At 38.7% G+C, this 14,557-nt stretch overlaps 1 protein-coding gene across 5 annotated transcripts in view; it reads left to right on the top strand.

Annotated features, from left to right (window-relative positions):
- The window catches only part of COL4A4 (collagen type IV alpha 4 chain), a 165,933-nt gene that overhangs the window by 110,208 nt on the left and 41,168 nt on the right, over positions 1-14,557 (top strand). For all 5 annotated transcript variants that reach the window (XM_062192960.1, XM_062192969.1, XM_062192941.1 and 2 more), the window contains 5 exons: positions 6,952-7,122; positions 8,011-8,154; positions 10,514-10,621; positions 11,446-11,627; positions 12,182-12,245. In XM_062192960.1, coding sequence (XP_062048944.1) covers positions 6,952-7,122; positions 8,011-8,154; positions 10,514-10,621; positions 11,446-11,627; positions 12,182-12,245 — 669 coding nt within the window. The remainder of the gene's footprint in view (positions 1-6,951; positions 7,123-8,010; positions 8,155-10,513; positions 10,622-11,445; positions 11,628-12,181; positions 12,246-14,557) is intronic.

Below are 14,557 nucleotides of genomic sequence, written 5' to 3'. Positions count from 1 at the left end.
AGATAACCAGAAGAAAGCTACCAAGCCCAACGGGGGTCTTACCTTGGATACTTGCTCCACAATGGAATACTGAACAGAGCACCCTGGCCACACCCAGCACACACCACATGGTATTCACTGAAAGCATAGGCATCCCACTAAGCCACAGAGACACAGACCAAATAAAAGCACCAGAAAATAAAAACATGCATAAATATTGAAAGACAAAGGAAAAAATTTAAATAAGAATAAGGAAGACACTATGAGCCTCCCAAAGGAGCACCACAACATTTCAACATTAGAAGGTTAGTATGGGGGCTGGTGCTGTGGCTTAGTGGGTAAAGCTGCCACCTGAAGTGCCAGCATCCCATAAGGGCACTGGTTCAAGTCCTGGCTGCTCCACTTCCTATCCAGCTCTCTGCTATGGCCTGGGAAAGCAGTAGAAGATGGCCCAAGTCCTTGGACCCCTGCACCCACGTGGGAGAACCAGAAGAACCTCCTGGCTCCTGGCTTCAGATCGGTACAGCTCCAGCCATTGCAGCCATCTGGGGAGTGAACCAGTGGATGGAAGATCTCTCTCTCTCTCTCTCTCTCTCTCTCTGCCTCTCTCTGCCTCTCCTCTCTCTGTGTAACTCTGACTTTCAAATAAAAAGTAAATCTTAAAAAAAGAAAGAAAGTGAGGATGAAGGGATTGAAGAAATGCCAGAAATGGAATTCAGAAAACTAATCATTGAGTTACTTAAAAGCAATCAGAAACAAATTCACGAACTAAAGAAAAATATACATAATATGTATGAAAAATTTTCCCGTGAAATTCGGATATTAAAGAGAAATCAGAATGAAATAATAGAAATGAAGAATTCAATAGGTCAAATAAAAATGCAGTGGAAAGTCTTAAAAACAGAGTAGGTGAGGAAGAAGAAAGAATATCCAAACTAGAAGACAAATCTCTAGAAATTTTATAGTCAGACCAAAAACAAGCAGAAGAAATTAGAAAACTAAAAAACACTGTTGGAGATCTACAAGATACTATCAAAGGACCCATATTTGAGTCCTAGGAGTTCCTGAAGATGTGGAAGAGAGAAAAGATTAGAAGGCTTTGTAATGAAGTAATAACAGAAAACCTCCCAAATTTGGAGAAAGAAAGTGTCATCCAAGTACAAGAAGCACATAGAACTCCCAATAGACACTTTGTAGTAAAACTCTCCACAGTAAAACATAAAGAAAAGACTCTAAAATATGCACGAGAGAAATTTCAGATTACACTCAGAGGAAACCCAATTAGACTCACAGCAGACTTCCCATAAGAAACCCCACAGGCTAGGAGAGAATGGTGATATAGAGTCCAAGTCTTAAGAGAAAAAACTGTCAACCCAGAATACTGTATTCTTTAAAACTCTCATAAAAGAATTAAGGTGAAACAAAGACCTCTCATAACAAACAGAAATTGAAAGAATTTGTCACTACCCACCCAGCCCTACAAAAGATGCTCAAGGATGTGCTACATACAGATACACAGAAACAGGGACATCAATACGAAAGAAGGTGAAGACAGAAAATCACCCAGTAAAAGTAAAAAGGAAACCCAAAGTAAAAAATAGGACTCCTAATGGAAATACAACAGGGCAAAGTTGTTACTTCACAATTTTTACCCTGATTGTAAATGACTTCAACTCTCCAGCTAAAAGACACAGACTGGCTGAATGAATTAAAAAACAAAACCCATCTATTTGCTGCCTACAAGAAACACATCTCACCAACAAAGATACATGCAGACTGAAAGTGAAAGGATGGAAAAAGATACTTCATGTTAACAGAAACCAAAAAAGAGCTGGGTAGCCATCCTAATATCAAACAAAATAGACTTTAACACAAAAACTATTAAAAGAGACAAAGAAGGGCACTATATAATGATTAAGGGATCAATTCAACAGGAAGATGTGTCTATAATAAATGTATATGCACCTAATTACAGGGCACTTGCTATTTAAAATAAATATTGATGTATTTAAAGGGGGACATACACTCAAATACAATAGTAATGGGGGACTTCAATATGCCACTCTGCAATGGACTGATCAACCAGTCAGAAAATCAGCAAGGAAACAACAGAGTTGATTGACATTATAGACCAAATGATCCTATCAGATAGTTACAGAGCTTTTCATACTACAGCTACAGAATATGCATTCTTCTCACCAGTGCATGTAATTTTCTCTAGGACTGAACACATGGTAAGCCATAAAGCAAGTCTCAGCAAATTCAAATATTGAAATCATATCATGCATCTTCTCAGACCACAATGGAATGAAGCTGGAAATAAGCAGCTCAGGAATCTCTAGATCATATGCAAATACATGGAGACTGAACAACATGCTCCTGAGAGAACAGTGGGTCATTGAAGAAGAGCTGGTTTTTTGAAAAAATAAATAAAATTGACAAACCATTGGCCCAACTAACCAAAAAAGGAGAGAGAATAAAATTGGAGATGAAAAAGGAAATATAACAACAGGCACCACAGAAATAAAATCATCAGATATTACTAAAAAGAGCTGTACACCAACAAAATGGGAAATTAGAAGAAATGGATAGATTCTTGGATACGTATGACCTACCTAAAATGAGCCATGATGACGTAGAAAACCTAAACAGACCAATAACCAAACAGAACTCAAATCAGTAATAAAGATGGTTTCACTAATGAATTCTACCAAGCAGTTAAAGAAGAATTAATTCCAATTCTTCTCAAGCTATTCAAAACAACTGAAAGGCAGGGAATCCTCCCAAATTCTTTCTATGAAGCCAGCATCACCTTAATTCCTAAACCTGAAAGTTATCTTTGACAAAGGAGCTAAAACCTATTCCTGGAGCAAGGACAGTCTCTTCAACAAATGGTGATGGGAAAACCGGTTCACCACATGCAGAAGCATGAAGCAAGACCCCTACCTTACACCATTCACTAAAATCCACTCAAAATATACTAAAGACCTAAATCTGCAACCTGACACCATAAAATTATTAGGAAACATTGGGTAAACCCAACAAGACATTGGCATAGACAAAGAGTTTTTGGAAAAGACCCCAGAGACATATAGGCAATCAAAGCCAAAATTGACAAATAGGATTACATCAAATTGAGAATCTTCTGTACTGCAAAAAAAAAAAAAAATTCGCATAGTTAAGATACAATGGACAGAATGGGAGAAAATATTTGCAAACTATACAACTGACAAAGGATTAATAACAAGAATATATAAAGAGATCAAGAAACTCAACAACAACAAAACAATGTAGTTATGAAATGAGCAATGGACTTAAACAGACATTTTTCAAAAGTGGAAATCCAAATGGTAAATAGACAAACGAAAAAATGCTCATGATCACTAGCTGTCAGGGAATGCAAATCAAAACCACAATGAGGTTTCACTTCACCCTAGTTAAATGGATTTCATACAGAAATCAACAAATAACAAATGCTGGTGAGGATGTGGGGGAAATAGATACCCTATCCACTGTTAATGTGAATGTAAACTGGTAAAGCTACTATCAAAGCCAGTAAGCAGATACCTCCGAAACCTGAATATAGACCTACCAGATGACCCAGCCATCCCACTCCTGGGAATCTACCTACTGGAAATGAAAGCAGCATATGAAAGAGCTACCTGTACCTTCATGTTTACTGCAGCTCAATTCACAATAGCAAATACATGGAATCAACCCAAATGCCCGTCAGCTGAAGACTGGATAAAGAAATCATGTGATATGTACACCATGGGATACTACACAGCAGTAAAAAAAAATGAAATCCAATCATTTGCAACAAAATGGATGAATCTGGAAAGCATCATACTTAGTGAAAGAAGCCACTTCCAAAGGGACAAATTCTACATGTTCTCCCTGACCTGTGATAACTAATAGGGCACCTAAAAGGCAATCTGTAGAAATGAAATTGACACTTTGAGAAGCAATGACTTTGAACATCCCATATCTTGATTGTTGAGGAACAGCTTTTTATTTTTTATTTTTGTTTTTCTTTTTGTTTATCATATCTTCCTTATCTTTTTTTTTCTTTCATACTAATCCTTGAACTCTTTCCTTAACATAGTTAACCAAATGTGTATAAAGTTAATTGAAAATAGATCTTAGTAAAACACAAGAGTGAGAATAAGAAAGCAAAGAGGAAGGGGGTGGGAATGTGAGTGGGAGGGTGGGCACAGTGGGAAGAATTACAAAGATCCTAAAGTTGTAATTGTGAAATCTATGAAGTTTGTAACTGCTTATCAGTATAGTTCTGCATATATTCCTATAAATTACTTTTAAGGGTACAGTTTAAAAATTTGATATGGGGCCCCAAATTCCCTTATGCTGGCTGGTAAAAATAGCAGATTAATTATTATAGAGATCAAATGGATGGGATTAAGTGTTCAAGTGACCATATAGATAGGATCAAGTGTTCAAGTGATCATATAAATATGACTAAGTGTTTGAAAATAATAATAGAATTAAAAAAGAGTGAATGCTCCAACATAGAAACAGTCCACAGAGCAGACTCATGTATGACAATCACTTTAAGTAGCACTCCAACCTCAGAATCAGCCCTTTAGGCATTCTGGTCTGGTTGAAAAGCCCAGGGGAGCATTTCAGGCATGGAAAACCAAGACATTGTGGCAAAAAATGTTCTACATAAAAGACCTCTGTGGGTGAGACTCCAGTGGAAAAAGTGGCCACCAAAGAAGGATGTACTTTTCTTTTTTTTTTATTAAACTTTTATTTAATGAATATAAATTTCCAAAGTATAGCTTATGGGTTACAATGGCTTCCCCCCTCCCATAACTTCCCTCCTGCCCGCAACCCTCCCCTTTCCCGCTCCCTTTCCCCTTCCATTCATGTAAAGATTCATTTTCAATTCTCTTTGTATACAGAAGATCAGTTTAGTATATATTAGGTAAAGATTTCAACATTTTGCCCATATAGCAACATAAAGTGAAAAAACTACCATTGGATTACTAATTATAGCATTAAATAGCAATGTACAGCACATTAAAGACAGAGATCCTACATAATTTTTTTTCAAATTAATTAATTTTCTATGCCATTTCCATTTTAACACCAGGTTGTTTTTTTTTTTCATTTCCAATTCTCTTTATATACAGAAGATCACTTCAGTATATAATTAGCAAAGACCTCATCAGTCTGTGCCCACACAGAAACGCAAAGTATAAAAATACTGTTTCAGTACCAGTCATAGCATCACTTGGCTTTAGACGACACATTAGGGACAGATCCCACATGGGGTGTAAGTACACAGTGACTCCTGTTGCTGACTTAACAATTTGACACTCCTGTTCATGGCGTCAGTAATCTCCCTAGGCTCTAGTCATGAGTTGCCAGGGCTATGGAAGCCTTTAGAGTTCGCTGACTTTGATTTTATTCCGATAGGGTCATAGTCAAAGTGGAAGTTCTCTCCTCCCTTCGGAGAAGGGTACCTCCTTCTTTGATGGCCCCGTTCTTTCCTCTGAAGGCAGTAGAGAGCTTTTACTTTGCTTATGGCCTTATTGAGCTAGTGGATCCAAAAGGTTTCCATAACCTAGGCAGCTCATGTCAAGAGCCTCAGGTGATTACCAACATCATACATAAGTGTTAATTGTTAAATAAACAACAAGAGTCACTGTGCAGGAACTTCCCATGCAGAACATCTGTCCCCAAAGAGTTGTATCATGAGACTTAATAGTAACACTTGTTCTCAAGGATCACTTCCTTTTAGTGTATTAAGTGGAGGATATTCTTATGTCTCATAGTTATGTCTAAGAGCTTGTAAAAGATGTATCATTCTTGGGTTCTTCTTTAAAGATAATTAAGTTTCTAAAAGGAAAGAAGGGGGAGGAATGAAGGGAAAAGAAGAAGGGGGGAAAAGGAAGATCGCCTTTGAGATGCAATAACCTTGAACTGCCCTTATCTGGACTGTTGAGGAACAGTTTTTTCTTTCTTTCTTTCTTTTTCTGTCTCAGACTAAGCATTGAACACTCTACCTAGAATAAAGTTAGTCCTCTGTATATAAATTTAAATGAAAATAGATCTTAGTGAAAAACAGGACAGGGAACAGGAGAGGGAAGAAGAAGAGGGATGGGAGAGTGGATAGGAGGGCAGAATTAGTGGGAAGAATTACTATGTTCCTAATGTAATTACAAGACCCATGTAAATACATACATACATACATACAGAAAGGCACTTCTTACAACTCAGGAGGCTGGGACGTCCAAGATCAAGGCTCCAGATGATCTGATGTCTGGTGAGGAATCATGCCTCACAGATGGCACCTGATGATCATTTCAACATATGAACAGGATAGTAGAGGTAGGGTCCACGTAGGAAGCACATTCACACCATAGCAGGGCTGTTTCCAATATGATCTTCATTTCACTATTCAGATTGTTGACTCTGCTATTCAAATCTGATTGCTTTTATCCTGAGGCAGGCATATGGCCACGGGACAAAAGTCAAAACAAGATTGGGACAAAACTTTCCACTACAACTCTATTTTGAGTACCAATAATCCTACAATTCTTTCATCACAGTTAATGGCCTGGCTGAGATTCTCTTGGCCAGAACCTCAGAAAGTGCTGGGAAATTTTTCTTCTTTTAGTCTTTTCTCACTCAAGAACGATTTGTGTCCTTCACCTCTTAGCCTTTTTTAAATCAAAAATATCTTTATAATCTTGATATATTCCTCCTGGGATATATTTATTCAAATGATCTGCTCTTCTTTTTATGGCGTCCAGAAAAATATTTTCTTAGGTGTTAAGTTGCTACTGTTATTTTAGTCAATCAATAGTGTTTTATGTTTGTTTAATGGGTCATAGCTATATAATCTAGGCTACCATGAGGGCTTGTCCTGACTGTGTGTGAAGCCAGTGTTGAGTCTTCCCACACCTTTGTTGCTCTTGTTGATATTGTCACTGTGGTTTCTCTCAGGTATCCCAGGTTGGAAAGGGCCACAAGGAGATATGGGACCTCCTGGACCAGCTGGAATGAAGGGCCTCCCTGGACTCCCAGGACGGCCAGGGGCAGACGGACCCCCAGGCTCCCCAGGAATCCCAGGCCCTTTGGGGGAAGATGGACTACCTGGCTTTCCAGGTCCAAAAGGTGAGTTGCACTTTTTTTGTTATTTGACAGATATAGTTAAACAGTGAGAGAGAGAGAGAGAAAGGTCTTCATTCCGTTGGTTCACCCCCCAAAATGGCCACTACAGCTGGAGCTACACAGATCTGAAACCAGGAGCCAGGTGCTTCCTCCTGGTTTCCCATGCGGGTGCAGGGGCCCAAGCCCTTGGGCCATCCTCCACTGCCTTCCCGGGCCACAGCAGAGAGCTGGACTGGAAGAGGAGCAACCGGGACTAGAACCTGGTGCCCATATGGGATGTCGGCGCCACAGGTAGAGGATTAACCAAGTGAGCCACAGCGCCGGCCCCAGTGGGTTGCACTTTTTTCATTATTTCCCCCCATTTAATAAACCTAAACACCATCTGGTGAAGCTTGTTGTATATTACAATACCCATAGAACTTGCTACTTTAGCCTTTCTCCCTTGTTCTTGTCCTCTCCTTTATTTCCAATGGCAGAATGTTCTGGAATAGGTGAATGGAAAGAGGGGGTTGGGGAAGTTGGGTCTCTAGGGCCCATAAATCCTTCTGCTAAGAGGACTGGGTTTCACCTGTGTCCTAGGGTCAGGGATATTGACTTTCAGCTTGGATGGCTCACTGCTCTCATATTTATTCCAGTCCTCTTTTAGCATGAAGGCATCAGAATTCAGAAATACCAGGGCCTATACTGAAGGTCTATAGAGTGGAAACCAGGACTGGGTGGGAGAGTACTTTTATTAAATAAAATGCAGGTGATACCTGCTGTATATTTTCAGTACAAACTCAGAATTAGGTGTGACTTTACATCTGTAAGTGGATAGCATGGAACACAGATACAAGAACTCTACCAATGCTTTAAATTTTTTCCTAAAAATATATTTTCTCATTTTATCAGGACCCCAGGGGCTGCCTGGTTTTAGAGGTTTTCCTGGAGAAAGAGGAAGGCCAGGACCAGAGGGACCACCAGGCAGAAAGGGAGAAATTGGAGAGAAGGGTTGGCCTGGTGGTCTGGGAGATCAGGGCGCAAGAGGTGCTAAAGGTAAGCACATGGTGCCACATGGTGATGAGATGTGTGTTTGTTTTTAGTGTTGATCAGAACCTGTAGATCTGCACTCTGGAAAAAAGGGACTGTTCTACAACTTGGATCCCTCTTCCTTTTCAATTTTATAGTTTTGTTTTTATAGTTTTATTTTTTTTTCATTCATTAAACTTTTATTTAATGAATATAAATTTCCAAAGTACAGCTTATGGGTTACAATGGCTTCCCCTCTCCCATAACTTCCCTCCCGCCCGCAACCCTCCCCTTTCCCACTCCCTCTCCCCTTCCATTCACATCAAGATTCATTTTCAATTCTCTTTATATACAGATCAGTTTAGTATATATTAGGTAAAGATTTCAACAGTTTGCCCCATATAGCAACACAAAGTGAAAAAACTACCGTTGGAGTACTAGTTATAGCATTAAATAACAGTGTACAGCACATTAAAGACAGAGATCCTACATAATATTTTTTTTTAATTAATTTTCTATGCCATTTCCAATTTAACACCAGGTTGTTTTTTTTTTTCATTTTCAATTATCTTTATATACAGAAGATCAATTCAGTATATAATTAGTAAAGACCTCATCAGTTTGTACCCACACAGAAACACAAAGTATAAAAATACTGTTTCAGTACTAGTTATAGCATCACTTCACATTAGACAACACATTAAGGACAGATCCCACATTTTATTCAAAATTCATTTCCTTACTTCTCAATCTTATTATACATAATGGTGGTAAGTGAATTAATTGCCCTATCAATAGGTGTCAATTCACAGGTGTTCTTAATGCATTGATTTATAGCTTTTTGGCTTTCAGAAAACTTGGTCCCTTTTTGGGAGGGAGACACAGGAAATGCCTCCATCCCCCAACCCCTGTTTCAATTAAACTTTTTTGTAAGGAGCTGATAGTAAATATTTCAGGCTTTGCAGTTCCTGTGGTCTCTGTCACAATAACTCTACTGAATTCTTGTAGCATGAAAGCAGCCATAAACAAAACACAGAAACAAACATAAAACAAAAATTTTCAATAGCATTTTATATTAATGGACCCTGAAGTTTGGATTTTCTGTCATGTTCACATGAGACAAATTATTTTGTGTTTTGAGTTTTATGTGCAATGCTTTGAGATGTTTCCAGCCATTGAAAATTATAAAAACCATTCATAGCTCATGGCTATACAAGTGGCAGCCACCAGGAACTGGCCCCAGAGCTGTTGTGTTCTGATCTCTGCACTAGAAAGAGTTTAGCTGCCCCATGAATAGGGCTTTTCCAAAGCTTCAGTTAAAGAAAGAATTTTCATTACTATAAAGCTGAAAGCTTTCAAAACCACTTAAAGGTCCAGTGTCCAACCATGCTAAATGTTCACCTTTATTTCTGAGATCTGACCCCACAGTGAGTGACAGTGACATTTCATTTCCAGGGTTGAGAACACGTGCTTGACAATTTTTAGAAACATTTTTGTCCTGAAAGCTCTTTGGGAAAACAGCCTCATGTTTAACTCAAATTATCTTTTCTCCTTAGTTGATTGATTCTGCTCTTATTTTTGTTTTGCTGGCTTATAAATTATTTATGTAGACTCAAGGAATCAGAGTCAGTCTTAGCTAGCTTAGATAGTGATGTCTGCCTTGCTGTAATGTTATACAATTATCCCACTAGAATTTAAAAATGGGATTCATGCCAGTGATGTACTAGCAAACTAGCTCTCTAACATTTTTTAAATGCCCTGATTTGTAGTGTTTGATTGCTGTGGTGTAAATATTACTACCATGGTACAAATACTCTCATTTATTTAAAATGGACAGAGGGTTAACAACTTGCTAACAAAATCTTAAATTGTTCACAACCATTTCTTTCCAAGCTGGTATGAACTCATCTCAGCACCTGCTATAACTGAGCAATGTCACAGAAGCAGGCAGGATACAGTATACCTTTCCTACCTTTTAGACATTTCTATGTGGAGAACCGCATTGAGATGAGTGTCTATTCTTTTAATGTAAAGAAAACAAAGGAGATGGGCAATTCCAATTTTATAGAATAAAGAGGAATTAATGTAAACCAAAATTTTTCAAACCTGTCTTAACTCACTGAAGAATTGGAGAATCATTCAGTTGAGTTTAGCAAAAATTTACTGAGCACTCAGTGCAGCAGACTCCATGGCTGGACAAGTGGGACATGTCCACTTGGGAATGTAAAAAGCAAGCCAATGATGTTGCTCTTATGTGATCTGTAAACACAAGTACAGTGTGGTTGGTTGAACAGGGCTTTGTGCACTGGAAGTGAAGTGCAGTAACCAAGGAATCTTGCATATGGTGCTTCTGTGTGTTTTGCTCTTGCACAATTAATATTGAAAGGCGTAAGAGGACCTCCTGGAGATGAAGGAGAAGTGGGTATCTTTTCTAAGAAGGGGAAACCTGGGGAACCTGGACTGCGTGGAGATGGTGGATTCCCAGGAGAAAGAGGTACACATTTAAGGTTTTAAAGCATATCTCATACTTCGCAGATCATTCAAGCATGCCATGTGTATTAAGTAGCTTTCCCAATAACACTGAGATTAGGAAATGTCATTTTAGATATAAACAAACACTAATGAACCTTGTGGCACATTTTGTGCTTGTCCATTTTAAAACTGAAGTTCATATGTATTTGTTGCAAGCTAGGATCAACCTTGAAAAACATTTCAAATACTAGTTGTAGGTTTAACGGAAATCTGTTTTTAGAAGTTGGTGTTTGAACGAATATCCAAGTCATTTTGACCAATTCCTCTTAAATGATGATGTGCATAGGAATCACCTAGGCGTCTTGTCAAAATGAAGATTCTGGATCTGGGTCTGGAGTGACCAGGAATTCTGCCTTTCCAACAAGAACTCCCTGTTGCTGGTCCTCAGAAGCATAGCACAGCAAGAATTTTAGCAACCACATATGTATTCTTTAATACATTAAGTTTAGACTTAATCTGCATGAAAGCTGGGTTGTTTCTTGGCTCTCTCCTTAACTAGCTATTGGGAGACACATTGTGTAGCTTCCCTGTGTCCTCATTTGTAAAATGAGTGTGTTGAAGCAAATGAGCCTGCATTTGCCCTTCTCCCTCTGATTGTCCTGGGTCAGCAATTTTTATAATGAGACCACTGAAACCAGAAACTATTGTGATGTGACTTGGGGAAAGACTCAGGATCCCCACTACCTATGACTTCCTCCCTTAAAAGCAAGATCAAATCCCTCCTCATGACTATTGCCTAGTTCAAGATTTCTGCCATGGGGTTTGTAATGCTTCCAACCTCGTCAGGTGATAAAGGAAGTCCTGGGATGCAAGGGAGAAGAGGAGAACCAGGAAGACATGGACCACCTGGATTCCACAGAGGGGAGCCTGGCAGAAATGGACAACCAGGGTTTCCTGGTCCCCCTGGTCCGCCAGGCTCACCAGGGCTAAGAGGAATCATTGGTTTTCCAGGATTTCCGGGAGACCAGGTAAGGGATTACTGTGTAAGGGAAGAGACAACGCAGTTCTTCTGCTCTTAGGATACCTATAAAGAGTCATCATTTACCCTCTGATCCAATTTCAGATGTCACAGATTTTTATTTAAATATGTCTGGTCTTTCAATGATGAGTAAAATACCCCTTGAGAAGCCAGGAAACACAATCAATGTTGTAGCCTCCACCACTCTTATGAACAATCTATGACTTACTATATATCTTTTGGAATAAAATGGATTTTTAAGGTTTTTAGTGTGATTTGATTTCTAATTTGAGTTCTATAATACCATTATTGTTTTTGCATCCATTTGCAGAGAATGGGATGCAACCTGTTGGTACTGACAGTTCTAAATCCAGATTTTTATCAGCTCTTACAAGCCTGACACTTGTAGTATTATGCTTGCAAAATACTTCCAATTTTCTTTACTATACTGCAGATTATAAAAGCCAAGTTGGTCACATAAATTATTATTGGGTCATGTCATGCTTGTGCCGTTAGTATTGGAAATCTAATTTGGGTCTCACTTCTGTTTTATTCCACTGTCAGGGTGAGCCAGGTTCCCCAGGTCCTCCTGGCTTTTCAGGACTTGATGGTGAAAGAGGACCTAAAGGTATGGTTTGAAAATAAAGCAGCTCTCTGTTAAACTCATAGTCCTGGATTCTTGTAACATTGTGAGTGAGCATGTTTTGCGTGATAAACAAACAATATCAACTGCAACACCCAAGGGACTTTTCTGAGACCCCAGTAGACAGTGAATTATTCAAGATCTAAGTGGTTCCCATGCACTCATCAAGTCTTACTCCTCAGTGTGAGTCCTTAGAGCTACCCATAGTGACTGTAGCCCCACCAGTCACGACTCAGGTGCAAGGAGACTAGATCCACACTGGTGACAGTGTTCACCTTGGCTTGTAAGCCTCATGTCCCACAGGAACCAGTATCACTTCTAAGAACTCCACAGGCACAATGCTAATTACAAGAATCACAGGACATGGAGGTCAAAGCCAGACTTGACCCCATGTATTAAGAATTCACTTAAGAATTCCCTAGCCAGATTTAATTTACAATTGGATTATTTTTGCCATAAGCCAAAAGTAAGCAATTTGTTTCATTGAAGGATCAGATCATAGAAATCTTTACCTTTGTGGGCTGTGTGGTCTCAGTCACAACTGCTCAGCTGTGTTTTTGTAGCATTTGTAAGCAAAGGGGGTGGCTGTTTTCCAGAAAATTTTATTAACAAAATAATGTGTCCACTAGATGTGGTCCCATAGGCTTTTGTCCAGTGTGTGCCAAGAACAATGTAGCCTTATAACAGAACTGACATGCTACATCTATCAGGTTTTCAAAGAAATCAAAATGGGAAGTCAACCAAAGGTTAAAAACATTCATATGGAAAGGGAAGTTTCATTAACCCTCATCCAGATAAACAAGTAAACAAAAATAAGGATATCTTATATTGCAATGTTTACATAAAACCTTTTATATTTTCACTCTCTTAATATGCCACTGAATTAATAGTTTCCTCAAATCTACTTTAAAATGATTTACTTTTAAATTGTAGTCTTAACCTCATCCACCTGTGAATCCACAGATTACATGTGCTGTTACACTTTAATAATTTTAATTTTAATAATATTCAAATATAAAACACTGATGAATGTACCACCTTATATCCTCTCACTTGCCACCAGTGACCCATGCTTTACACTTTGAGAGTTACTCTATCAATATTGTGATAATCACTGTAAGGAAACATGAATTGTTTTTGTTTAGTTATTCAGAAAGAATCATCTGGATCTCTTCTTCAGAAATATTTACAAATGGGGGTGTCTTCACATTGGATTTTGATATTTTATAGCTTTAGAATTCAGAACTCACTCCTCTTCCACTTTGTTATAAAATTTTTATAGTACTTTTACCTATCTTAGATTTTGTTTGTACTTCTACTAGGCCATGTTTGCAATGTAATGCACTCAAGGTACTGAGGGTATGAAATGGTTCATAGAACCCCCAGAGAGGCAACACGGCTCTGCAAGACTGTAAGACTAAAGAAATTTGGCCTCTAGGTGACCCAGGGTTTCTCACTGCTCTCTAGGCTCTGCTCTGGTTTTTTTGTTTGTTTGTTTGTTTGTTTGTTTGTTATTTTTTTTTTAACTTTCCTGAATACCAGGTCCTTGTATGTGGATGCCTCCTATAGCGTTGTTACACAGCACCGTGGAACAATGACAGTCCTATCTATGTGCTGTCCCTGGCCAAGTCATCAATAAAGTGTGCCTTTGCGATTTTATTTTTACAAGGACACTGAGCTGAGCTGTGTCGTAGGAAAGCTTGAAATGTGATGGCAGCAGTAGACCCAGTGAAGATCTCTGCTTTTGGTTTCTAAGACATAATATAAAGATATCGTCACTCAATGACAAGAACTTTCTTAAGCAGAAACCTAAATTTGAAACACAAATATTGAGATTTATAGTTTCTTTTGATGATTATGAACTATAAAATTGTATGTATAGAGTTTAAGATTTTATTTATTTATTTATTTGAAAGCCAGAGTTACACAGAGAGAGAAGGGGCGGCAGAGAGAGAGAGAGAGAGAGAGTCTTCCATCCGCCAGTTCACTCCCCAATGGGCCTCAATGGCTGGAGCTGCGCCAATATGAAGCCAGGATCCAGGATCCAGGAGCCAGGAGCTTCCTCCAGGTCTCCCATGCGGGCGCAGGGGCCAAAGGACTTGGGCCATCCTGTACTGCTTTCCCAGGCCATGGCATGTGTATAGAGTTTAAATCCATCTCGCGTCTATATTCTATTTGTTCTGGTTTAGAAAGTTAGTATTTAAAGAAGTCTTCTGAAATATTTGGTGATGGACCATAAACACAAACATCATGAAAATATTAAGTCACTTATATGAGAGCAAGTCAGATTTTCTTAA

Source organism: Lepus europaeus, chromosome 1, assembly GCF_033115175.1.
Source record: "Lepus europaeus isolate LE1 chromosome 1, mLepTim1.pri, whole genome shotgun sequence".
In the NCBI taxonomy this organism is placed as follows: domain Eukaryota; kingdom Metazoa; phylum Chordata; class Mammalia; order Lagomorpha; family Leporidae; genus Lepus; species Lepus europaeus.
This window is presented reverse-complemented; position numbering and strand designations above follow the sequence as displayed.